Raw genomic sequence first — 27,138 nt, forward strand, 5'->3', positions numbered from 1 at the left:
GAGTTCTTCCTCAGAGCACAGATTGATATAAACTGGTGGCATGATTGGATTATCTGAAATAATCCAAAAACCCGTCTTAAATAATTAATTAGAAAGTACAAGTTATAAAAACCCCATGTTTGGAACGAATACAATTGGGAAAGGAACAAAAGTGTCCGGGCCTTCCCTAATGTATTCTTGCTCTTGTACTACAACCTAAGGTAAGACGAAGCTGACCTTTCGGTACCTACATGGTAGCTGTATAACATTAAACTAACCTAAGTAAAGAGATGTCAATATTATGGATATGACAAATCATGTACATGTCAAAGGATAGATGAATGGAAGCTGCAACCTGCATGGCGGATTACACCTGGGCTAGAGAGACCATGGCGGCAGAGAAAACCCAAGATATACCATCAACACTACCCCCCACCAGTAGAGAACTGAGACCAACCCAAACAACATTGTGCTACATGTTGCTAATAGGGTGAGGCAGTGGCAGCCGACTGCGAAGCCCATCGTCTGAAGAAGGATAGAGCGCCAGTTGATCGTGAAGAATGCTCCACGTCGCCGAATATACTGACTGCGACCAGTAGAATGATGCCGTTCGTATGAAGGACAGAGCATAAAAGTGGACGCATATTGTCAGCAACCGGACTTACAGGCTTCACAAACCAGAACCAAGTGAACGATATCGTCCCCCAAAGGACCGACTACTCAGCTGCTAAGCATTAGCTACCCTTACCTAACACTACCAGACTTACAGATGAAAACACAACACTGAAGGCAAGATAACCGAACTGTACCAGCAGTGAACAAAGCAGATGGCATACCCCAAAATAATCTGTACGGTCAGTGGGTGTCGCAAACTGAAATGAAACCCGGCCATACTAGGGTGAAATACTTGCACCATCTAACGTTTGACCTATGCTAATATAACACAATCACATTTCATGCATGGCATAAACATGACCATAAAAATGACAAATAAATAAATATTCTAAACAATTGCAAAAGCTACCACACTTACCAAATGGATAAAAATAATAAACAAATGTAATAAACACACCAGGTCTAGGTGACAGTTGACCGCTGTCAGTCAGTCTTATCAAGAGTGAGTGAGCGCAGAAGTGTCAACCTAACACCTTGTATAAATAATTGAAAAACCTAATATACATAAATATAACCCCAGGATTAGGTGACAGTTGACCGCTGTCAGTCATGCGAATGACTGAGTGCAGAAGTGTCATCCTAAAACCTTGTATAAACAATAATGCACAGTGAATACATACCTGCAAACCCCTGCATTAATGAAAAGACCTGCAGAATACTTACCCACTATTCAATGTGCATTAATGTGAATACATAATTTATATACATATAATAAAAGTATAAATGGATAAATGATGATAACACTACACACATATAAATATGCTGACAGAATTTATATTAAAAACAAAACACGCAAAGCCATGGGAGTTGTTACAGCGTTACCATGCACCCAGTGACAGTGATTGACAGCTAGGTACAAGCAACACTGCAATCAACACCATGAAATATACACGTAATACGCCGGGTGAAAAGCATGCAGCTTCCAGCGGTTGACATGATCAAAACACATGGATAGTGGATACATAAACACCCTTTGATATTACTGTGCATTTAACATTACGAGTATGTTTTTACGGCCGAAAAGTGATAAATATAAAAACTAAAGAGCATTGGGGTATTACTCTAATAGCCAATGAAAAAGCTCAAAACGCTCCATACTGCGAGTTTTGCTCTATATAAGGACATCACGTGACCCATTCATCAGTCCTTTCCCATTGTCGTGTGACATATTTACTTTTGTCACAAATATCACAATTAGGCTTAATCCTGTTCACGGCGCCATTGTTGTGAAAGCCTAGTGATAGGGAAAGGCGCTTACCTTACAGCGTAAGCTGGATGAAGGGGAGATCGAGAACGTATAAGCTTCAGTGGGTTCGGTCTGTTCGGTCGGCTGTCTAGTCTCAATCTGTCCATTGTCACCTGTCAGATTTGGCGGGTAAGTTGATCACGTGCCTCGATCACACCCGGAAACATACGAGTAACATCGGGTGGCCAATCCGACGTAACCCAATGTACGAGTGTGGAAGCACCAATCACTACATAAGTAATGGGGATTCTGGACCACTTCTACTAGAGCCAGATTTATACCCCTATACTGCTACTACAGAGGGATTTTTTTTTTATGTGAAAATGTTGATACGCACAAATAATCGTCATGAGACTAAGCTAAATTGTAAAGAAAAGGGCTCTCGCTCACCACTACCTGAACCATTTTCGAACACTATCAATGCTTCTATGACATAATTTTTTATAGACAATGACAGTTCTGGCTCACTTCCACTGGAGCCAGATTTATACCCTATACTGCTTCTACAGAGGGATTTTTTAAATGCAAAAATGATATGATTCAATGATCGTCATGAGTCGTTTTAAAAGAAACATCAATATTAATTAATAATGGATAAAATTTACTATAGCCCACGAGGATATTGGAAAAGTATAGGAGCTATACAAAATTAGCAACTGCGGCTAAGGTATCTAAAGATGTTGCCAAGGATTGGCTAAAGAAACAAGCGATGTGGCAAATATACTTTCCGGCACAGAGTTATATACCGAGGAGAAGTTTGATATTTTTACAACGAATGAAGTTCATCAGGCTGACCTCTTGTTTCTTCCCCATGATAAGGTAAGATGCAAAACATATAAATATGCTTTAACTGCAGTGGATGTGGCTAGTCGCTACAAGGAGGCTGAACCATTAACCTCGAAAGATTCAACAGAAGTAGCTAATGCACTGAGCTGCATATATAAACGCGGACCACTAAAATGGCCAAAGTTATTTCAAGTAGATCCTGGTCGCGAGTTTATGTGATCAGTAACTAAACTGTTAACAAAGCATGATGTCGCAATCAGGCATGGTGAAAGAGAGGCCCACTGGCCATTAGCGGAACGATCGTGTGGATATTAGTATGGGATTGAAATGAAATCGGAACGATTAAGATCAACCGAATGGGTGACACGATTATCAGCTTTTGTATCAACACTAAATAATGAAGTAACGAGATTAATGGGGAAGAAACCATCTGATGCGATTAAAATGAAATCTGTGACTTCTGAATCTTCAGAACTGTGGAGAGGCAAAGAACAAAAACTTCCAGAGTAAGTATAAGATATTTATACCAGGCCGGTGAACTCGAAGGAGGCCAACGTCGTGCAACAGATCCGATTTGGTCCCTTAAGATATATAACATTAGTCGATTGGTTATGAAAGAAGGAGAGCCTATTCTTTATTATCTTAAAGATGGACCGGGTAGGGGGATTTGTATGAGAAGAGTTGTTCATAGTTCCCAACGATACAGTATTACCACCATAACCATAAGCATAGGTAGTTACACCATCCTTATCAATCCATCTCTTTGTATTTAAGGGGGATAATGATGTCTTGTTCATTCTTAATCCATATATCCTATGATTGACACTTCTTTAAGTGTTCATCTCGTGTTTGAATGTTCTACCATTGAATAATGCTTCTTTTTACTGTTTGTGTTTGATATGCTTTTTTACTACATACTTCTTAAAGCCCTTTTCTTATCTCCCAATTATCAGACTTCTTTATAGAATACATCTTAGGTCTTAATCCGACATACTCCGTTCCAGGAGTCCCAGCACATTCATCCTTCATCTTACCTAATACCTTTTTATTTACTACGCTGTGCAGTGGATTATCTATTAAGTAATCGTTCATGTCGTACATATCTATTTTTTTTTGCCATATTTTTATATACATCCTCGGTTTGTATTTCCATCAACAAAGAACCTGTGTCAGTATATAACACCTCACATCTATCACCGTACTGCTTCTTAAGTTTGTTGTAATAAAAGTCATACATTAAGTGTTTTGACAAGTCAAGAATACTCATACCAACGTACACCCGTCTGTTGAATTTTATATTACTTTTCTGCATATGTAGTGTGGCTAAGTCGTTATCAAATATCTTGCTTCTGTTAAAAGCCAAACTGGCTATAAGTTTCCTGAGTCTTCCTTCCTCATTAGACCTGACTAATTTAACATCAACACGCTTCCTTAGATTCTCCATAGTTTTTCCAAATACTGAGTCATTCCTGAGCTTATATAGATTCTTTTCGAAATCACTGGTAGCCATCTTTCTTAATTCTGTGTTCAGTCTTATATAGGGCTCCGTCCAAGGGCTTTGATCAAACTTTAGAACTCCGTGTATTTTCTTTAGTTTCATACCTAACAATAGATATAACTGGAGATTTCTATAGTGAACAATATATTTTGTCTTATCCATCAAATTTGGTACGAGTTTTTCTCTGTTCGCTAACCTAGTATTACGTATCAGGGAGTGTTGATATTCCGACATCCAGTCTTTATTAACCATTAATCTTTCAGGAGCAAGCAGATAACTGTTATGGTCTTTGTGTAACTCTGTTGGATATTCTAAGTCAACTTCTAGTATGTTCCCTATATCGGAATGTGTACGTGGGGATATCATTCACATCGACCCACTCAAAACCACCCGTGGGTAAAGGTTGACTCATAGCCCATCTGTACAAATTGTTGGCGTTGAGATATAATATGTGCGTGTCAGGTTTACTCGGATCATATCCTTCCACTAATTTATTATCAGCTTTAGAATACCTTTTCACCGTCATCGATATGCCACCTCTTAATCCTTTCTCAACAAACAAGTGCATATCGTAACCAGTGAGTAATTTTAGTCCTACACCGGTCTTCTTAAACAATGCATCCCACGATAGTCCGGGGATGGAATAGTACCATGCCGGATCCAAGCCGTATTGTTTTAAACTTGCCTTCTAAGTATCTCGAATATATCGGCGACTAACAGTACATCGGTTTTTAAGTACAGATCGTGATATTCACCTAAATTCTTACAACCTAATCTATCCCACACCGTCAGAGCGTGTTCATAATCGACATTGGTTATTTTAGATTCTGTTAGAATGATTCAAGCGGTGGTAATTTGGTTTCGTCAAATCTAGACAAATCATCCATATATTCGTAAGGATATACACCTTTTCTCAACAACAAATGCCCTGTTAACCGATCAGTATATTGATTTGTTATTGCAAAGTCATCGGGATTGTTCGCATTAGCTAAATTGTCCAGGGAAGATAACAGAAACTGTACGGAGTCTATGAATCTAAGCCTATTACTTTGCTTTATTCTAGCTTTCCCATCCTTGTCCGTATAACGTATAGTTTTAGTCAACGACAATCATATTTTTCCATATTATTAGAAATGCACGTTAAGCCGCCGTCGGTCTTTGAGATAGCTTGCATGATGAGATGAGAATCATATCCTCTAAGGTTGTGAAATACAATGGGGTTGAGTATTGTTTGAGAATTCATTTTTAGTTTCAAGTTACACTTGTTATGCGCGGCTCCCCGATAATTACCCGTGACGTTGCAATGATCCCTTATGGAATCCCCATTCAGGGGTATATTACAAACATGACAACTCGTTGACTTCTTATAGGCCCTCCAATCATCCCTCGTCATACACATGGGTTTCTTACGCGATAAATTTTCCCTGATTATTCTCTCTTCATTTTGTAGGTATTTGAGGAACTTTCCCGCTGCATCGGGACCTCTGTAAATCACGGGCGGGTTTGTTTTCCCATCATACCTTACAACTATATATCCAAACCCACAAGGAAAATTGTCTTGAGTTTTGTACATAAAACTGCATTCCGTATTGTCTTCGGTATTTTCTATCGGTTTGATAAGCACTTCGAAGTCAGCATAAATTATGTTCAGTACTGGCATTTGATTACAATAATGCTCAAATTTTAATAAAAAATTTTCCTCTTTAGGCATATCAATCCTGATAACAGTCTGTCCAACACCTCTGCAGTCTTCTTTATGCACTTCTAATAGATCTTGTCTGATGTATGAAGGCATCTTTCGCAGAAATTTTTCCTTTTCCTTATGTTTTGTTTGATCGTATAATAGTCGGCTTAAACTCGTTATCCACGTATAATGATATTAACCATCTTTTTCGATTAGAAATGCATTGATTCTGGGAATATGTTCTGGAGCGGAGCTTATCCTGTGTACAATTCCTTTAGAAGTATGTCCGAAAACATTTATAGCTAATTTTCTTTGCTTTTCCACCTTATCAATTTGCGAGATTGGTGTAGGTTCATCTATACCATCAAGGTGGAGTCCGTCATTTTGGGGATAGCTAGAAGGTCTATCTGGATGTTTGTCTGCGGGGAACATGTCAGATCTTATCATCATTCTGAAACATTCATCGCCTTTATTTTTTACATTAATTATGGCTTTTTTCTTTTTATAATATTGTCATGGTGACTGATTTACGACACCCATTGTCTGAAGAACATTTGATTGCAAAGGTTCATTACCCTGGAGCCATGACATCTATATGCCTTGAAACATTTAATTGCTGTTATTTATAAGATGCTAATCCTAATTGTTAATCCCCAGTTTTGTGTACATCGACCGTCTATCAACCTGAACAGGATGTGCAAGTATGTCACTGATGATTTACTGTTTACATTTATATTTATTACTTACTAAATGTCAGGTGACCTTGGCTATATAAGCCTTGGTCCAGAGAGGAGAGAAGAAAAAAATAGAAAGGTCTTACCCTTAGCCTAACTTAGGGTCTGGGAATATGTTCTGGAGCGGAGCTTATCCTGTGTACAATTCCTTTAGAAGTATGTCCGAAAACATTTATAGCTAATTTTCTTTGCTTTTCCACCTTATCAATTTGCGAGATTGGTGTAGGTTCATCTATACCATCAAGGTGGAGTCCGTCATTTTGGGGATAGCTAGAAGGTCTATCTGGATGTTTGTCTGCGGGGAACATGTCAGATCTTATCATCATTCTGAAACATTCATCGCCTTTATTTTTTACATTAATTATGGCTTTTTTCTTTTTATAATATTGTCATGGTGACTGATTTACGACACCCATTGTCTGAAGAACATTTGATTGCAAAGGTTCATTACCCTGGAGCCATGACATCTATATGCCTTGAAACATTTAATTGCTGTTATTTATAAGATGCTAATCCTAATTGTTAATCCCCAGTTTTGTGTACATCGACCGTCTATCAACCTGAACAGGATGTGCAAGTATGTCACTGATGATTTACTGTTTACATTTATATTTATTACTTACTAAATGTCAGGTGACCTTGGCTATATAAGCCTTGGTCCAGAGAGGAGAGAAGAAAAAAATAGAAAGGTCTTACCCTTAGCCTAACTTAGGGTTAGGCTGGGTGCTCCGGGGTACCTAGACAACAACCACTACCACTATGTGCTGACCTGGCACATAGTGTCTTTTGTATGTATATATCTACATGTATGAAGTAAAACTGTATATACCGCAAGCCATCGTCTCCAAGTTGTCACTTCCTACTGAGAACCATACGTCGGCCTCTTGCATATACGAGTGTGCAAATTATTCATTAATCAACGTCAGACTACACGCGTTGTTAATTTGATGGTAAATCTATATAAGATCCACCTTTGAAAGGCATATAATTTGCTATATCTAAATATAAACTATCGATTTTATCCACACCCCAACCCGAACCTCTATTAGTCCAAAGTTCTAAAGTTTCTTGTATCCGCTGATTTGAAGCATCTAATGATGCGCTTATAGACTCAGATTCGGTTATAACTTCTTGGTTGCTGCAGAAATAAAGTTTGGTATATTCAGCGTCATTTTTACTCAATCACATTTAAACCGTTGGTATTTTATACTATTTATATCATCTAACTCCTTATTAGTTTTGCTCGATACGATGGGCTTAACATCATTAACATCCATGTTGGAATTAATATCAGTTTTCCAACATCTTAAATATTTACCAACGCCGGCTGTGGGTAAAAATCTTAACTCAACAACTGATCGATTTTTATCAACATCAGCGTGTTTATTATTATCTAGTAAATCGATCAATTCAGCTTTTCTCATTCGACAATAACCTCTCAGCCCACTTTTTATCACTTGAGCTTTGAGTTCTTTAACAGTCTGGGGTTTGTTGTATTCCAAACCAAGTAAATCAATCATTTCAGCTTTTCTCATTCAAGAATAACCATGTAGACCACGTTCTTTTGCCAAAGTCTTCAACTGTCTGACAAAAACGATGTGATGTATAACTACATGTGAACTAATCTGTAATTTGAAACCGTTTCTTGACAGCACTGTGACTTTTACCTTTGACCCCAATCCCACATACAGAACACGTATAATTAACATGCCCTTTTCTAATTGCAGTGGCATGTATCCCACAAAAATCTGCTATACAGCTCTTTCAACAATTTTGTGTTTGGCCCATGCATATGAATTTACATCTTGATGTGCCCCTCGCCATTGTGATAAATATACACTTCTAGTATCATTTGTCTAAATGGTCAGCGCTATTTATAGCTGAGCAGTCAGGGTTATTATTAATAGCTCGACCTAGTGTGTTGACAGGTCATAGCGACATAGCTGAGATGTCAGGGTTATTATTAATAGCTCGACCTAGTGTGTTGACAGGTCATAGCGACATAGCTGAGACGTCATGGTTATTTTTAGCTAGTGTGTAATAGATCATAGCTTATGCATAATAATGTAGCTAAATATGGACACACCAGTCAACCCCAAAACTATAAACGCTATCTCAGTCTTTCTGAAGGTGTATAAAACTGACTTATTGTTGGCCTTGGCATCGGGTCAAGTGTCTTTCCATAAACAAGGAAGTATTCATGCATGGCAGATTCAACATCCTTAAACGTTTGAATTGAATGTGCTTGTTTACACAGTTCATCATTATTAAAATCTAATCTCTCCATTCTGCGCCTGGCCCATTGTGACTGGGCTGTTTCGAGTTGTTCTAATGCTTTATTATGTCGTTTACGCTCCTCTTCAATTTCTTTAGGGTTTGATTCCCTCATAGTAGAAAATAAATGATTACTCCCCGAAAAAGCTAGAGCATTAACAATAGCTCCACCAACCATCATCGCAAGTGATGCCATACTATATGTTTATAAAATATTCAAATGTTTAATTACTTCATTATGTCTTCTGGGATAAGCCCTTGTTTGATTAGCATATTTGCAATTGCTAGGCCTACACCTAGAACCATCATACAAATATCATAACCATTAAAATCTAGCTTGGGTGGTGTGGCTTTAGTAATCATTTTAGCTATATGGGCATAGCCAATGGCCAAGCCGCTGACCACCACTGAATGATACGTTGCGTTTACCAACATTTTACCGTCTGTAACTGGAGTAGTCATCGCTTTATAACATTACATGAGGGCTTAACTCTAATTGAACCTCATCTAATTTTTGAACGTGTGTTGTTTTCTCTTCTTATAAATCCATACCGCTCCTATAGCAACAACTCCTAGTATATAGGCATCCCAAGTTTTAATCAGGCTATGTTCGAACAGTGTTTGAATTGTAGGCCTTTGCCTTCCTTGCTAGCGCACCCTTCCTACCAGCTGCGACGGGCCAAAGTGTTATTGGCTAATTACTTCATTATCGGCAACCATACCTACATATTATTGATGCAACATACACACATGACATTACTGAACAATCACCAACCACAAACGTGCACCATAATTAGCTGTCAAAATCAACTTAAACCACACAGATGTAACATGAAATGGATTCACATCTATAGATTAGTATTAAATCTACCTGAATAACACTTTACAGTGTCTCAGATCGCGGTATTTAAAGAAAACAAGGTGCAAAAAGTGAAGCCCTTTTCCCTCTACATTCTCAACATAGTCTCTATCAGAAGTGTTTGGCTTGTGTTGGGTCCGACTTGGCCCGGGCTGTCAAAATCAACTTTAAACAGACAGATGTATCTTCAAATGTGTTTCCATCTATAGATCAGTGTTGTATCTACCTATACGCCACTTTATAATGTCACAGTGTATCGCATTAAAAGAAAACTTGTGCATTAAAGTCAAACACTTTTACTGTATTTTCTAAGAAAAATCTTTATCAAAAGTGTTCGGTCCGACTTGGCCCGGGCTGTCAAAATCAACTCAAACCTTACAGATGTTTTATGAAATGTATTTACATCTATAGACTAGCATTATATCTACCTATATACCACTTTATTATGTCTCAGATTGCGGTATTTAAAGAAAACAAAGTGCTCAAAGTGACGCCCTATACCCACTACATTCTCAACATAGTGTCTATCAGAAGTGTTAAGCTTGTGTTGGGTCCGACTTGGCCGGGGCTGTCAAAATCAACTTACACACACAGATGTATCAATAAAATGTATTTATATCTATACAAAGTGAAGCCTCTTTTCGCATACTCTCCACATCCACACTTGGCCGAAATGCACTGTAACCTTTTAGATTTAAATGTGATTGAAAGTTGTATTTGTCATGTAAACTGTAACCTGTTGATCGAAATCCTATTCTTTTGTAAAAAGAAATAACTTATGCATTTAGAGGCCTCCCAATCTTAAATCCTTGGTAGAAAACGAATGCTTATATGTATAAATGTTACACTTACTCACTTGAATTAGGAATTTAACGTGCGCTCTCCGACAAATGCGTATTTCGCGCACGGGTCCGCCATGTCATTTGGTGTTTGGTCGAAAAGGGTATGTCCGAAAAGGTGAGGCAACCTAGGGGGGGCTTTTAGGGTTGCTTACTTAATTTGGAGAACAAATTTGGAATTTTGAAAAATGCCATACTAAAGCTGGAAGGGGGGAGGGACGGTGGTGGTGGACTAAAGGGAGTTTATTGGGTTTATTGGCAGCTTGTTTGCTGTACTTTTATTTTTTTATTTTAAATGCGGCCAAGTAGGCCTGGTTTGAATAGATATATGCCTGGTGCTTTAAATGTTTCTAAGTCATTTAGGGGGTTAAGTACCGTTGCTAGTGTCATTTGATTGTTGCAATTTAATGTGGATTGGAGTGTTGTTCTGTGTTGCTGGTAATATGTGCAATATAATGTTATGGTGGATTGGTAATATCGGAGATTTAACGTGCGCTTTCCGCGTGTAATAATTACACTATAGCGTATCTCGCACACGGGGTTGCACTTATACTATTGGGGAAAAAAAAGCGTAATGAATAAATAAATTAGTGCAACCCCAAAAATATAAACTATACAGGCCTAGTCTAAAAAAGCTAAGGGAGGCTGGGGTTTGGCTGGGTTGGAGTGGGGGATAAAAGTATATACAATAATATGGAAAATATATTTATATATATATATATGGGGTGGGGGGGTGGTGGTTGGAAGGCTCTCCTCGATCTCCATGACCAAGACTGGTGGAGTCTTCTTCTTTCTTGGAGGCCTGACCTTCTCCAGGCGTGGTGCAGGTAAGGTCGGGGCCGGGGTGCGTTTCTCCTGACGCTTAGGCTTAGCCGGAACTAAGCCCAGAGGCCTCTTCCTTTGATCTAGGTCAAAGGAGATGGAGAGTGTTGACGTCTTAGACTTGTAGGAAGTCTTGAGGGAGTAGTGGCCAACCCGGTAAGCCAGCAGGGGCTCCAGGATGGCAACCAGCTCCCTCGGCAGTGACTTTGAGAGGTCTCTCATAGTATGAGCATGAGGTAGCGAGCTTGGGAGGACACGTCTGTCCAAGCCAAGTGTGTGAATGCTACATGTTGAGGCGGTTTGGTGTTTTTTAATTTGGTGTAGGTGGGAGTTTAACTTAGTGTGGCCTGTTTGTAGTTTAGTTATTACTCTGTCAATTTTTTTGGTTTTATGATGGATTTTTGGTTTTTTGATTGGATTTTGTAGCAGGTGTTTTAGTTTGCAATCAGATTTCTGATAGTTATTTTGCCACATTTGGAAGATTTTTTTCCTTTGTGATACTTTTAATTTCGTTTTTTGATATTGTTAGGTTGATGGTTACTTCTTCTAATATTATTGCTGATTCGGCTGCTTTGTCTCGTTGCCAAACACTCCAACATGGGCAGGGATCCAAACTATTTCTATGTCTTTACCTAGTTTATGTAAATTGTTGGCGCTTTTAATTATCTGTTGTATTGGTTTTGGGCGTTTTTTGTGTTTTTGTTTTTTATGGCCTGGAGCCCACTTAATGAGTCTGGAAGGATTAGGGTTTTTTGGTGTCTATTTATTTTATTGCTGTGCAGGGCTGTTACTATTCCCCTTAATTCGGCTGTGAAAATTGATTGATTATTTGGGAGCCTACATGATTGTGTTTCTTTTTGGGTTTTGTGATATGGATGCCGAATCCTGTGCATTCTGAGCCCGGGTCAAAGGACCCGTTTGTGTAAATGTGACACCAATTTGGCCATTTTTCGTGAATGCATTCAAATGTGATGGATTTAGCGGTATTTGGATCAGTTTCTTAATTTAGTCTGGTGGAGAGAAATATGTCGATTTTGAGGGTTTGGAGTTTGGGTGTGAAGGTGTTATTTGGGGCTGTGTTTAACTGTAAATTATTTAGGTTGTGTGTATCTAGGTAATTTATTATGCATTGAGAGATTGGTTTTAATTGAGGGTTTTTGCAAGCTAGAGCTGAGTCTGGGGCTTATGTTAGTTTTAAGGATCTGTTGGATTTGTTGGTTTTGTTGGGTTGAGGCCCAGTAATTAATTGTTAGATGTTCTTGGCCTGTTAGTGCCTGTAGCGATATGTGCAGTGTGCCATGCTGAGTGCGTGTGATTATCTTGAGTGCTTGATATTGAATTGAGTTTAGTTTATCGCTTAATGAGGAGGTGTTGTATATTTGGCATACATAGTCTATTTTTTTATCTAATTAGTGATTTGTAAAGTGATAGTAGGGTCTCCTTTGAGGCCCACCAGCTGGAACCTGTCAGGCAGCGTAGTGTGTTTAGGTCTTTAGTGCATCTATTTGTTAGGTTTTTAATGTGAGCACCCCAGGTGAGGTGTTGATCATAGATTAGTCCAAGGAATTTGGTTTCTTTTTGGAATTGTATGGGTTTTTTGTTTATTTGTAGTTTGGGGGTGTTTGCACGCATATTTCTGTGTTTGAATACTATCCCTGTGGTTTTTTCAGCATTTAGTGAGAAACCCCAAATTAGAATTTTATTTAATGCATTCAGCAGTAACTTTTGAACCATATTTATGCTTCTGGTGTGAACGCAGAGGGCTCGATCATCATTGTATTTTGAAGTTTGAATTTTATTGGGTAGATGAATCCTAGAACTGTTACTCATATAGTACATGTACTTACATCGGAGGTACCACTTAGGTTATCGTACCTTAACATATGCACATGTACATGTTTTTGCAAGAAAAACACCTTTCTGCACCCAAATTTGAGTTGATACCATTAATGTTTGGTTTCATAGTTCAGACATCGTCTTACATTACGCTAATTTGATTATTCGATCACACTGAATTTAAATTGAGATATGTTTTAGCTTAACTACAAATCTTGTGTCTCATTAAGTGTGAAATTAAATTCAAATTACACCTGTACTCAGCTTGCTTAATTGTCCCTTGTGTAATTGCAGTCAAGTAGGTGTTGCATAATCAATCAATCATTTGCCCTTAATTAGGTGTCTCGAGCTTTTAGTGGTAGTTTATAGCCTACCATTTCATTGGTAACTTATGCATTTGTTGAGGCTCATCAACAAAACCAAAATGTTGTCTTTTTAACTTCCGTTAACATGTCAGTCCTAAAATGCTTCCGTATACTTTTGTAAGCCATGATAGTGTAGTTTCCCTCACAAATACGAAATCAAGTCATAACATATCATCAATATTGCTATGAAAATTACTATTCTATAAAAACATAACATCACTGGCAACTGACAAACATTAGCAGGATTAGAATAAGAAAAAATAATTAAACACAGTATGACGTGATGATGTGTAAGCATACAGAAAAACCTAGATAGGTAACCCTACACAACTTACTTCAGTTTCTGTACTGTACTTGTTTTTTTTTCTTTTACATCCTGCGTATCATTCTACCTGTCGGATCGACTTGGCCCGGGTGTTTAAAAACTTTAATTGACGGCGTCTTTTGACCATCACGACAAAAATACTGAGTGGTCCAAGTCAGGTTCAGGACAAGTGTGTTATCACAGTACAAGCTTTGTCGGAAGTGGCTCCTCGGAAATGCAGCATGTATTCTAGCGGTATGGCAGATTACAACTTTCTCAGATAATCCTGTTTCCCTAAACACACACATATAAAATAGAAACATTAAGCAGGGTTGAGAGAGAAGTTTGTCCTGAAATCCAAAGTGTCTCACCTAACCTTCTCCAAGTGTTAACCTTTAAACGTGACGGGGTAGCTCACTGACATCCTATTCCAAATATCACGATCTGACAATGACTGCAGTACTTTTTGGTGACTCTTTGGTCAAATATCTTGGACGGCATAGTGACGAGATCTCTGTCAGGAGCCAAGGTGGCTGACGTTGCCAATCTTCTCTGGGACATTGAGAGGTTTAAGGTATATATCATATCTTTTAGCAGTTAAAGGAAGTAACATTTTGTACATTATGAGGACTGTTCCACGCACGTAGTAATGAATAATCAGTCATAATAAGCTCACCACAATGATATTTGAAACCGGTTTTGATGGTAGATACAGACACTGTCTGATGAAACATATTTTTAAAAAACTTACGTTTGGGTTTCAGTAAAAGAAACATCTGAAGTGACCGTTACTTTAACATTTCAGTCCGTCATTGTCCATGTTGGGATCAATGGCCCGGCTTACATACCCGCGCAAGTCTTGGACGACTTCACCAAACTGCTTGGCTTATTAAGGGAACGGAACCCACGGTATGTCATCATCTCCTGTCATACACAATCCAATATTTGTATGTAAATTACCGGCTCTTAAGGTGACTTTGCAATGCACCGTCACACATAGTCCATAACGTTGTCAGATGACAACATATTACAATAGGTTCGTCCGATTTGTTTGACTTGACCGGCAAAAGTACTGTTTTGGGTGTAAATAACGTCTAAGGTATTTATGTTTGTACAGAGCTGTGGTATTCCTTTCCGGAGTCACTCCGAGATATCAGACCGGTGGCATCATGGCCAGGGCATTTCAAACCATGATGCCCTGAACAAGAAGACCTACGCCTTAAACGAAGATCTAAAACACCTTTCTGAACCGGATCGACTAACATAGTAGGACACCCTGAATTCATGTCAACCGGCACAGTGACAAAGGACTTTGTTTTCTGTAAATACTGCAATCTGAGACACTATAAAGTGGTATATAGGTAGATATTATACTAGTTTATAGACGTGAATCCATTTGATGTTACATCTGTGAGGTTTAAGTTGATTTTGACAGCCCAGGCCAAGTCGGACCGAACACTTTTAATAGAGATTTTTCTTAAGAAAATACAGTAAAAGTGCTTGACTTTAACGGACAAGTTTTCTTTAAATGCGATGTACTGTGACATTATAAAGTGGTATATAGGTAGAAATAATACTCATCTATAGACTTCAACACATTTAAAGATACATCTGTGTGTTTAAAGATGATTTTGATAGCCCGGGCCAAGTCGGACCCAACACAAGCTAAACACTTTTGATAGAGACTATGTTGAGAATGTAGAGGGAAAAGGGCTTCACTTTGAGCACCTAGTTTTCTTTATATACGATGGACTCTGACATTATAAAGTGGTATATAGATAGATAGAATACTAATCTATAGATGTAAACACATTTAATGATACATCTATGTGTTTAAAGATGATTTTGACAGCCCTGGCCAAGTCGGACCCAACACAAGCCAAACACTTTTGATAGTGACTATGTTCAGCACCTTGTTTTATTTAAATACCGCGATCTGAGACACTGTAAAGTGGTATATAGGTAGATATTAAACTAGTTTATAGATGTGAATACATGTCATGTTACATCTGTGAGGTTTAAGTTGATTTTGACAGCCCGGGCCAAGTCAGACCCAACACACAAAACCCACAGCTTACTGCGCCTATAGCGTGTATGATAGATAGATGGGTCTTTCTCGAGAGATTCGCATAAATACATGCGATTTTCTGCCGGGATAGGAAGAAACATACTAGCTACAACTGTGTTTTGTTGTAACATAGCCGAACCTATTGTTTTATCCATGGTAGCTCCCAGTCTAGTCTTTTAATTTCTTCGTCAATCATGTAATCAATTTTTTCAGTGGTATAATTTTCCCCAAAATATTGGGAACATTTTCCACTGGCTACCAAAGCTGCGAGTCTTTCTCTTTGTTTATCTAAAGATGTATCTACCATAGGTTCTGGCTCATCCTGGAGCAGTTGTTCGATGAGTTCGTCGCATTCCATAATGTAATACCGAAGGAGATATTTAAGTCTAACATAATAAAATATTGCATATCCAATACAGCCTGAAATAATAAACTATTGTGAAAGAATGTGTTTCAAACCACATTATTACATAAAAACCGCTAATGTTCAATTTATTGTATATTTGCTAAATTTTTCCATATTGGCTAAATTATGCTATATTTGCTATAATTTTGCAAAATTTTGCTATAACTTTGCTAAATTTTGCTAAGCAGTTGCTATATTCTTGCTATATTGTGCTAAGCAGTTGCTATATTTTGCTCAGAAGTTGCTAAAATTAGCTAAACAGTTGCTATTATTTTGGTAAGCAATTGCATAAGCAGATGGTTGATCGGTTTTTATTACGAGTTTACAGTGCTTCGTTTCTGCTAACAGTTTTCTGACTTTATCTCGTTCGAGCTTGGTAGAACATCATTTTCGCGTAGACATTCCTCAAATGAATCTCGGCCTTTGCAATAAAACAGGGCTACCCATTTGGTCTGCTCTCAGAGATCTTTCAGGACAGAGTTGTATTTTTGAGTAAGTACCCAAACGCTATGCTCCATATGCCGTCCGGAGAATGCTAAATATGAAAGCATATCTTTCTTTTTTTATTAGTTCTTTACTCGCACTGAAATCGTCTATTATGAAAAGTGTGGATTCTCCTTTGTAATTTTTCGTGACATACTCTTGTCTTGTAAACGATCTCCCAGATCAACTTTGCACACCCCGGGATCATCCATTACCCAATCTCTCGATGTATGTTTTATTAACGTTTATAGTCGGGCACAGAATAATAATATGGGCAAAAACAACCCGATAATTTAAATGTCCCGACTTTGTAAAATATCTAGAATAAAAGCTGTTTTTCCGCAACCCATTTGCCCGATGATAGCACAGTGCGGTTCTTTAGGTAAAAGATTATTAATAGATTGCTTGCACGAATCTTCCATTCTGTATATTAATTTGCGCATCCATAATCACGTACAAATATATGTTCAATTTACCAGCCACTGCGAAGAGCTTCTTTATCTGCATAGTAACACACTCACTGGCATTTTCTATTCTCAGCCCACTACCGTGTAGTTGGTCATCGTCTGTGGTTTGCATATTGAGCCATAGTGCATACTTCGTGGTAAGGAATTCAGCCATCAATACATCCCCGAGAGACAGATCTTTCACGACCGCTTTAACTTCTGGGCTTCGTTTTATAGAAGGGAGTTTTTTAATCTCATCCCACTGTTGATATGCTCGCATACCTTGACTATATAGTTGATTAGGCACACCCTCGATAGTCAATTCTACTTTTGTAACCTTGGGGTTGTAGAATGCCTTGCAATGTCTTGCAAATGGTTCAGAGGGGTCCTGGAAGAACATTAAAATACCCTTCAATGATTGATATTCCACATGGTATCTCTTTTGTTCCTGGTGATCTTTCGGTGTCAAAGCACGCGATTGTACAAAATGGCTAAACTTCCAGTATACTGGTCACAAATTTGTCTGGCTAATTCAGGATCTGTTTTCATATGATATTCTAGTGAGATATTGACAATAGAATAGCTAGCATCTTCAGTAGCTTTGATTACTCTGCTATAGTCATTAAAAGTGAGTTTGTATTCTAACCTATCGCCTAGGGATGCTTGATAAAAGGGCATGTGACTATCTAGTAATTCAAAGTAGAGCGGAATATAGAATCGGTTACCTAATGCATCAGCAACAGCCTTATCTTCTACGATGGTATTATCGCCAGTAGAAGCACCCACACGCAGTCTCAATGTGTTCTGATTACAAATACCTTGGTACTGTAAGTTTTCCCGTTCTTTAGCCGTTCTCCAGAGATCCATGTAACAGAAGTATACATCGCTGTCGTCAATACTCAAAACCTCATTGCTGCTTATTTTAATCATGATTTTCTTCGACCTATGTTCTGAAGAGCTCCCTGGCAGTGTCAGTAGAAGTCAAACTAATTGTAAATGATAGTCGGGAAGTTACTGGAACTAACACATCATGAGCTCCAAGGTTAGGAAAGCGAACCAGAAGTGTTTGATTCTGATAAATGGTACTCGGGTTATTAGTTATAGTTACAGACTGACGAATTGCTTTGACACCTAATGGATCCCAAAGTCTACGCTGTGGATTTAACTTGCGTCCGTATTGTGAAGACATTGTTTATACTGAAATTATGTAACCTTATGTTTAATATAAAAATGGATGATTTTAATCAAGATAACCTAACTGATACTAGTACAATCAAAGAGGGTACTGATGAAACCAGCTTTTGTGGCATGAATCTTAACAATGAACTTTTGAAATCAACTGTTAATGATTATTACGATGACATAAAAGAAGACAAAAAATATGTAATCGAATTGGACGTGACTATTCAAAGTTTACAATAGATATAACGGAATATTGTGACTGTGTGTCTCTCCGGATATTGATCTTATGCATTCTCGTACTCTTAAGCCCCTTGCCTTCTCTACGATAGCTGGACGTCATGGTGTTATCAACATTATTCGTAATGAATTTAAGTCTTGTAGACTACTCACAAACAAAACTTTCTGCGAAGACTACTAAGGTTCTTCAGACTGTGCGTACTAAACACGCTAAGCAGGCCTCGGATGGCCTCGGAGAAATCTTCCAAATGAAAGTTCCATTTTTACAGCAGAATCGCAGGCAATATTAACAGCTCTCAAATATATAAATACTCAGTCCAAACATAATAACTTCATCATATTTTCTGATACCCTTTCTTGTCTTCAAGCCATTAAGAATATTTCATATTAACATCCACTTTTACTCGAAATTATAGATTTATTTAATGATCTTGCTTCTGGCCAATATGACATCGTCTTTTGTTGGTTACCCAGCCATGTTGGTATCTTTGGTAACACAATGGCTGATGCTGCTGCAAAAGAAGCACTCAACAAATCTGTGACACCACTTCTCATCCCATATACTGATTATAAACCTGTAATCAGATCTTACATCCGTGATATTATGCAACAGAAGTGGGACAGCCAGGTAGGTACTAATAAATTACATGACATTAAACCACATATCGGTTACACCTACTTGGGCTGTCAGTCCAGATTTGAAGAGGTAATTATGCGACGATGTCGATGTCGTATTGGCCATTCCAGATATACGCAGGAATATTTATTGAAAGGTGAGGATCCTCCGTTTTGTATTCCTTGTGATGAAAGAATCACGGTCAAGCATGTCCTGCTTGACTGTATTGGTTTTTCCATCACAAGGGATAAATATTTCAGTGTTAAAACGGTCAAGGACCTTTTTAATGGCGTTAATTATCTTTTAATATTATGCTTTTTAAAAGAAATAGAACTTTTTCATAAATTTTGATGTATTTAGGATATTATTTTATAAATTGGTAGTGCTTATTTATAACTGAGATTGTGAGTGGCTGTACCCTTGAGGGGGGTTGAAGTAGCGTAAAATTATTGTTCCCCTAAGAGGGTATGTAAGTCCCACACCATTCGCAGTATTTTTATGCATGCCAGAATTTTAAAGAGTAGTATTTTCGTCAATTTAACTTCAGGCTTAACTGGTATACAATCACCAGTGACTGAAGGGATGATATAAATCCTGCCAGGGTCCATGCAGGAAGCAAAGGCACTGTAAGTCCCCATGGTCCCTGGTATGGTGATCTCCCTTTGGTTACTGACGATCTCAAGCCCATTTTTATATTGTGATGTCAACTCATTCTTTCTTCTTTTAAATGTGCCTCGACTAGTTCTAAATCTAATCTGTGATATGCTAGTCATCGTACTGTCCTTCGATGACAGGTTTTTATAAAGTTTAAATATATGCATTATTAATGACCAACTTCTCGTCACGATATGGCTGAAATATTGCCGATGTGACGTTAAATGTTAACTCACTCACTCACTCGGAGAAATCTTGGATACCTACTACGATAATTCCAAATTACAGGTACCATCCTTTGAGTACAATATGAGGGAATTACGAGGCCTTGACAAGGCAGTGCAAACAAAGCGGGAGAACTCATCAATAATATAGCCAAGCTATCTGAACCCGACAAGCATATAGCTTATGAGAAAACAAAACTTGAACAGGCGGACGATGAATTCAGTAGATGCCGCGTAACTTAGAAGACGAAAGATCAGCCCGCCTCGAAGCTGCTTCCAGTAATAGAAACGCACTTTGTTTCCAAATCAGTCGAATTCAAGAAACTATCGATCAAGTCCTCAACGATGATACTACACTGGCCGATAAAATTAAAACATTGTTCAGAGAACAGGGGATAACCATTGCCAGTATTTTAACCACATTGGGATTTATTATATAGACTTTGACTCTCGCGTTAACCGGTGGTGGTGGACCGCCCACACCGCCTACACCTCCTAGTGGTAAAACTGGTGTAAAAGAGTGGATAAAAAAGCAATTAAGAAGCATTAAGAGTAGCATTGGGAAAGCTTGCTGGGAAAGCTGCATCTGCACTTCCCGGTATAATAGGGAGTATTGTTTCCTGGCTCTTGAATTGATTAGCTAAGACCGGCACTTGGCTTAGTCAAAACTTAGGGGCACTGATCGTAGCAATTGCCGGGCTGTTGTACTTTAAAGACTATTTATCCAAATCAAGAGTAAACCAGCCTCGACTCCACCTACTATAAGCGCTGTTTTTTCATCAATATGTCATTTATTTTTAGCTGTAATATGTGGCGGCACTTGTGACTGTACGTCAGTAGATGGCTGTGTTTTGGAAGATATCTGTGGCTTGACTATTCCCGTTTCACCTGTGTTTGTTAGCGTTATTAATTCGGTGTTAATAACTGAATTTATACCTGGTTTTTGTTGATCGGTAGCAACCACAATTTTATTATTATAGCCGATCACTTGATCGATCTTAAGTTCCATATTATTCGGAGACATGTATAGTTCTGCCCCATAAACGTGGTCTACTTTGGATTGATCGTACTGTAATTCATCTTGATAACACTTTATAGAAGATGGTATGTCAACTGGTGAATTAATAGCATCCTCTACGTTTGTGACAAACTTTTTTTGCGCATCGAGCGCCGTCCCAGAACCGATTATTCTCGTTTGTGTTTGCGATTGTGCACCAAGAATTGCCCATACATAAGTTCTTATTGATTCATTAACTCATACAACTCCTGGGTTGGGAAAATTATTTTCTGTTTTATCATTAAGAAATTCATTCCAAGCGTTTGCAGTATAGTTTAATTGCACACATTTTGTAACAATATCAATTAAACCACTCTTAAAACTCATAATAACTCCTCTCCAATCGTTACTCGAAAGTTCCCAGCTGTGATTCCAATTATGCGTTTTTAAATAAAGATCATGTATTCTTACATAAAGTTTGTTTGTCTGTAACAACCTAAATGGATTGAATGGTTTTTGGTGAATTTGTTTAACTAAATCATCACTTTCTTCTTTAACAGTTATTTGTCCATTGTACGGAACACCTAAACCATGGTTAAGTCCTTTAATACGCCAATCTTTACTCATAGAAACATTAAATTCCTGACAAATACGCTCATACGCGAACCTATTGTGCGGATCATTTGTGGAATTCCATGCTCGATCCTGTGGTAATGGGGCACTAATTCCTTTAAGTATACGTCTAATCTGATAGTACTTGTGAAATGATAGAAACAGACTTATTTAGTTCAAATCCTGGGGCATAAAGAGATACACCACATCCTGTTGTGGCACACCATATGGCAAAGTTTAACTGATTCTGCCAAAATTGCATTGGATCGTCGAACCAATCATGCACCATTTTATCGCTAGTTGCCATGACCCTGTATTTTTCAAAGATATCAGGGAAATGAACAAAAGACTTAGGACCAGAGGCACTTTCTAGAATCGACTGATTGGTAATAAAAGTTGATTTCATATTTAAGTTATGATATAGTATCTTTGTATATTTAATATTTCTGTTACACTCCCGGGAATAACAAATGGTCAGTCTATTCAACTGCTTCATACTATCGATAACACGGCTGGGCAACTTGAAGTTGCTCAATGCGATGTAACGTATTACCCACGGTGGACCAATATAAGTGCTGCGAGAGAAAATAATAAGGTATTACTAATTGAAACCAATAATAGAACCAAAACTATCTTTATACATGATGGGTTTTACAGCGTATGCTCACTCAATGATGAAATTATTAAGCCTTTGGGACCTAGTCTCACACAAATTGTGTCAAATGAGATGCTGATTTTAAGCGCTGGAGAAAAGCATGTAAATATTTACAACTTAGCAGATACACTTGGATTACTGATTAAATATATAAACTGACGTCCAAAAGAATCTTTACCAACTGAATACAACAATAGTGTATGCAGAGAATGTTAATCGTCTGTTACATGTTTGCGAAAAGTGAAAAACACGTGCACCACGGACAACTGCAAATGCACATGCGGGTAAGGGTATAAAACGATTGCAACAGCAAGTCAGACATCCACAGTGATAAAAAAACACAAAAGAAATGCCACGACTCACAGTCGAACAACGTGAACAAGCCTTGGGTATGGTACAGATGGGAGCCACCCATGCCCATATTGCACGAACCTTAAATTAGGTTACTCCCATGTTGCCGTTACCAACTTGATGCAACATTACAGACAGACAGGGCGAACCGCTGACAGGCCAAGAACAGGCAGACCCAGGGTGACCACGCCCAATGATGACCGGTACTTGCGTACCTTGCACCTCTGAAATCGCTTCCTGACAGTGACGTCATCTGCGACAAATGCCTTAGGTCACAGGGTTAGTCGACAGACAGTGGCCAGGAGACTCATGGAATCAGGGCTTTTAGACCATACAGAGGACAGCTATTTACAGCGCAACATCATCGTCTGCTATTGTGATGGGCCCGGACTGTACGACGTTAGCAACGACGTGACTGGCAGAGGGTTGTCTTCACTGACGAAAGTCGATTCTATATGTTTAGGGCTGATGGAAGACAACGTGTTTACCCACGAAGGGGTGAACGAACGGCAGCGTGTTGCGTGCAGGAGGTCGTACCATATGGTGGAGGGAGTGTCATGGTGTGGGGAGGGATCTGTGGGCAGGAGAGGACACCGCTGGTCATCGTTGATGGAAACTTGACAGCTCAGCGTTACATGGATAACATTCTTCGTCCAGTTGTCCCACCATTTCTCAAACAGCAGCCACGTGGTGTCATTTATCAGCATAACAACGCTAGAGCCCATACAGCCAGAATTGTCACTTACTTCCTCGCAGCCAACAACGTCAACGACCTGCCGTGGCCTGCACGCTCACCCGACATGTCCCACATAGAACACCTCTGGGACTTCATGGATGGTCGTGTTCGACAACGACCACACTATCCAGCCAACCGGCAAGAACTGATCTTGGCCCTCCAAGAAGAATGGCATCAAAACCCACGTGACCTCATCAGACGACTGACTTTTTCTGTGCGTCGAAGGGTTTTTGCGTGTATTGAGGCATTTGGTGGTCACACACGCTACTAATGACTTGTAATTGAACGTGAGCAATTGTTTATGTACTCTGCCTATTGTCAATGATTTTGAAAGCTCGTTTTTTGTACCACACCCAACTCTGACGTCATTCTCGGTCGCGGTATGATTGTCATTTTCAGTGATTATGTTGATATATTGATCTTCTCAATACACTTTACTTCATGCATGTATGTTTTGTTGTTTTTGAGCAAGTGTGATTTCAAACTCTGGTAAAGTTTCTTTTGGACGTCAGTTTATTTCCCAACAGAACATTACATGGAATTAAATTACCCGATTTATTTCCCTAAAAAGAGTTGTGCATCCATCTTGATCAGATCAGTACAACGGATAATATTCAACTCGAAAGTCCATCAACTCTGCTAAGAGCTATTCCAGTCAAAGATGAAAAATATAATAGCGGTAGAACAGAATCTTTCTCATCATTAAAATATAAAAAATTAAAGCGAGGTATTATTTCAGACCTCAAAATTTCTGTATTAGATGTAAAACATCAACCTGTACATATAAGATACTTGAGTGTAACACTCCACATTATTAATAATGGTTGATTCATCAGGCCCTGAAACGTATAACCTTAGACAATGTAATACAATTGCGCTTTCCGATCTCGGAGACACAGAAGGATTCGGTAAAACCGGTACTGATGGCAAGTTATTTGCTTTACACTTACAAGATAATGTATACAAGCGGAAAGAAGTTGTATTCACAGCTAATCTAGGAGATTTAAGTGATGTCGACGTTAGTAGACTCAATAAAAACACTTCATACAATCTTACACGCAGCGATGATAATGAATGGACTATGGTCGAAGAAAAAATCGAGTTGCTTCTTAATATCGTCATTGCCCCACCATATGTGATGACGGGTAAGGGACATCATTTAACTAAGATAATAAATAGTGGGATCGCACTCGGGGTTTATATCCCCTCAAAACGAAAGAGTGTGTTAGTCGCTCCCCTGCCAGAAAACCCAGGTCATCTGTTATTTAGTCGTCCATCATTAAAAATGGTCACTTTGAATTTGGTTACTGAATTCAAGGATATAAAAAACAGCTTGAATGCTGTACCTGATCTTTCTACACTTATTATTGAAGTCTTGTTTGGAGATGCACCAGAAGATGACTTCGAAATATTACCAGGTTTATCAATTAAATGGCTTAAGAAACACGAGGGTCAACGTTGTAGTATTATTTATATGGGAGTATCACCCATTGCAACCCTTGAGGGGGTCCAAGTTAATAAAGGTGAAAGCATTTCTCTTACTAAGATATTTATGCCGTATAATATACATTTAATAAGGTTGGTGTATACTCTCAAAACATTTAAGCAAGACCAATTAAAGACTATTTTATGATATAATACCATACATTATGGGTTTATATCCGGTGCTCAATGAAGCATCTGAAAAGATGGATACTGTTGATGGATTTCGATTACATCAAATAAGCGACATAAAACATTGAATAGAGAAGAAGAGGGAGTTGAGACTTGGATTGTATAAAAAGTATCGCAGAGCCGTGAATGCTCTCGACAGAGTTGACACTGCGCTTGTAACGGCTAGCACGGGACTCGGTGTAGCCGGTGTTGGTTTATTATCAACTATAATCGCCGCACCTATCGTACTTGGCATGGAGGTAGCAGCCAGAGTCTAAGGACTGGCAGGAATAGCGATAAAATTTATTTCTCATAAGTTGCAAAAGAAAGCATTAAAACATGATAATATTCAGATACTCGCCGAAGCAAAGTTGAACAGCATTAAGGATCATATTTCAACAGCACTGGCTGATTGTAAGATATCTGAGGAGGAGTTTTGTTTAGTGTTGTCAGAACTCACCAAATACAACGTAATGAAGCAGGAGATTTGATCAAATTCTCGTAAGACCAGTGGTATTAAAAGTTTATAGAACAGGGGAGACAACAAAAGCATCAGTTATTCTGTGCCAAAACCAAAGAACTGGTTGGAGATTAAAAATAGATTGTTTGATCACATTTAAACGAATGCTTACATAAGTTTATAATAATGGAGAATTACCACAGGGTATATATTATATCAGTGATGGCAAACCAACCAAATAGGGTCATTAATTGTTTCTTTCCAATTTCGAGAATGTGTATACGTCTGGTCTCCTAGTAAAATGAACGAAGAACTTAGTAAAAATGTTGAATATCACATTGTTCAAAATAATGGTGTGTGTATGATTAAAAGTAATGGAGAATATTTTCATTACAATTTAGTTTAGTCTCATGACAATTGTTGAATCGCATCATCTTTTTTAAATAAAAAAATCCCTCTGTAGTAGCAGTATAGGTATACAAATCTGGCTCCAGTGGAAGTGAGCCAGAACTGTCATTGTCTATAAAAAATTATATCATAGAAGCATTGATAGTGTTCGAAAATGGTTCAGGTAGTGGTGAGCGAGAGCCCTTTTCTTTACAATTTAGCTTAGTCTCATGACGATTATTTGTGCGCATCATCATTTTCACATAAAAAAATGCCCTCTGTAGTAGCAGTATAGGGGTATAAATCTGGCTCCAGTGGAAGTGTTCCAGAATCCCAAATACTTATACTACTACCTCATACCAAAGTTATGAACACATAACAATTTGGCAGTGGAAAGACATGACCCTATTGCAACTCAAAAGGTTGCCGAAAGTTTGAAAGAGTGAGTGAGTGAGTGAGTGAGTTTGATTTTACGCCGCTTTTAGCAATATTTCAGCAATATCACGGTGGGGGACACCAGAAATGGGCCTCACACATTATACCCATGTCGGGAATGAACCCGGGTCTTTGGCATGACGAGCAAACACTTTAACCACTAGGCTACCCGACTGCCCCGAAAACGAGATGAGGATCTTATCATGTGTGAAACAAGGTTGTTACAAAGCGAGTACATACCGATCACAAACGTTAGTCCGATGCCCAAGCCTTGAATGACATAACCAATGGCAGTCGCTGTGGCTCTTTCCTCGGGTGGGAACCAAACGGAGGACAACTTGGCAATGCCACCCATAGCAACCGGGCCAGCAGCCCCATTTAACAGTTGCCCGCCGTTAGCAACCCTGAATTGATGGGAGATTGAGATTTGTGGAATAACAGCAGCAGTTGTTAGTTGGTACAGAAGGATAGTGCGTGGGCAGAAGGATAGTGAGTACAGAAGGGTAGTGATTGTGCAGAAGGATAGTGAGTGTACAAAAGGATAGTGAGTGTACAGAAGGATAATGGGTGTGCAGAGGGATAGTGAGTGTACAGTAGGATAGTGAGTGTACATAAGGGTAGTGAGTGTACAGAAG

At 38.6% G+C, this 27,138-nt stretch overlaps 1 protein-coding gene across 2 annotated transcripts in view; it reads right to left on the reverse strand.

Moving 5' to 3' along the window:
* The window catches only part of LOC124126852 (solute carrier family 49 member 4 homolog), a 58,717-nt gene that overhangs the window by 24,882 nt on the left and 6,697 nt on the right, over nt 1-27,138 (reverse strand). The window contains exon 3 of one of the 2 annotated variants that reach the window (XM_046490397.2): nt 26,744-26,907. The exons of the other annotated variant lie outside the window; for it this stretch is intronic. Coding sequence (XP_046346353.2) covers nt 26,744-26,907 — 164 coding nt within the window. The remainder of the gene's footprint in view (nt 1-26,743; nt 26,908-27,138) is intronic. 2 annotated transcript variants of the gene reach the window in all.

This window comes from Haliotis rufescens, unplaced genomic scaffold, assembly GCF_023055435.1.
Source record: "Haliotis rufescens isolate VD_foot unplaced genomic scaffold, xgHalRufe1.0.p SCAF_10, whole genome shotgun sequence".
NCBI classification, from domain to species: Eukaryota; Metazoa; Mollusca; class Gastropoda; order Lepetellida; family Haliotidae; genus Haliotis; species Haliotis rufescens.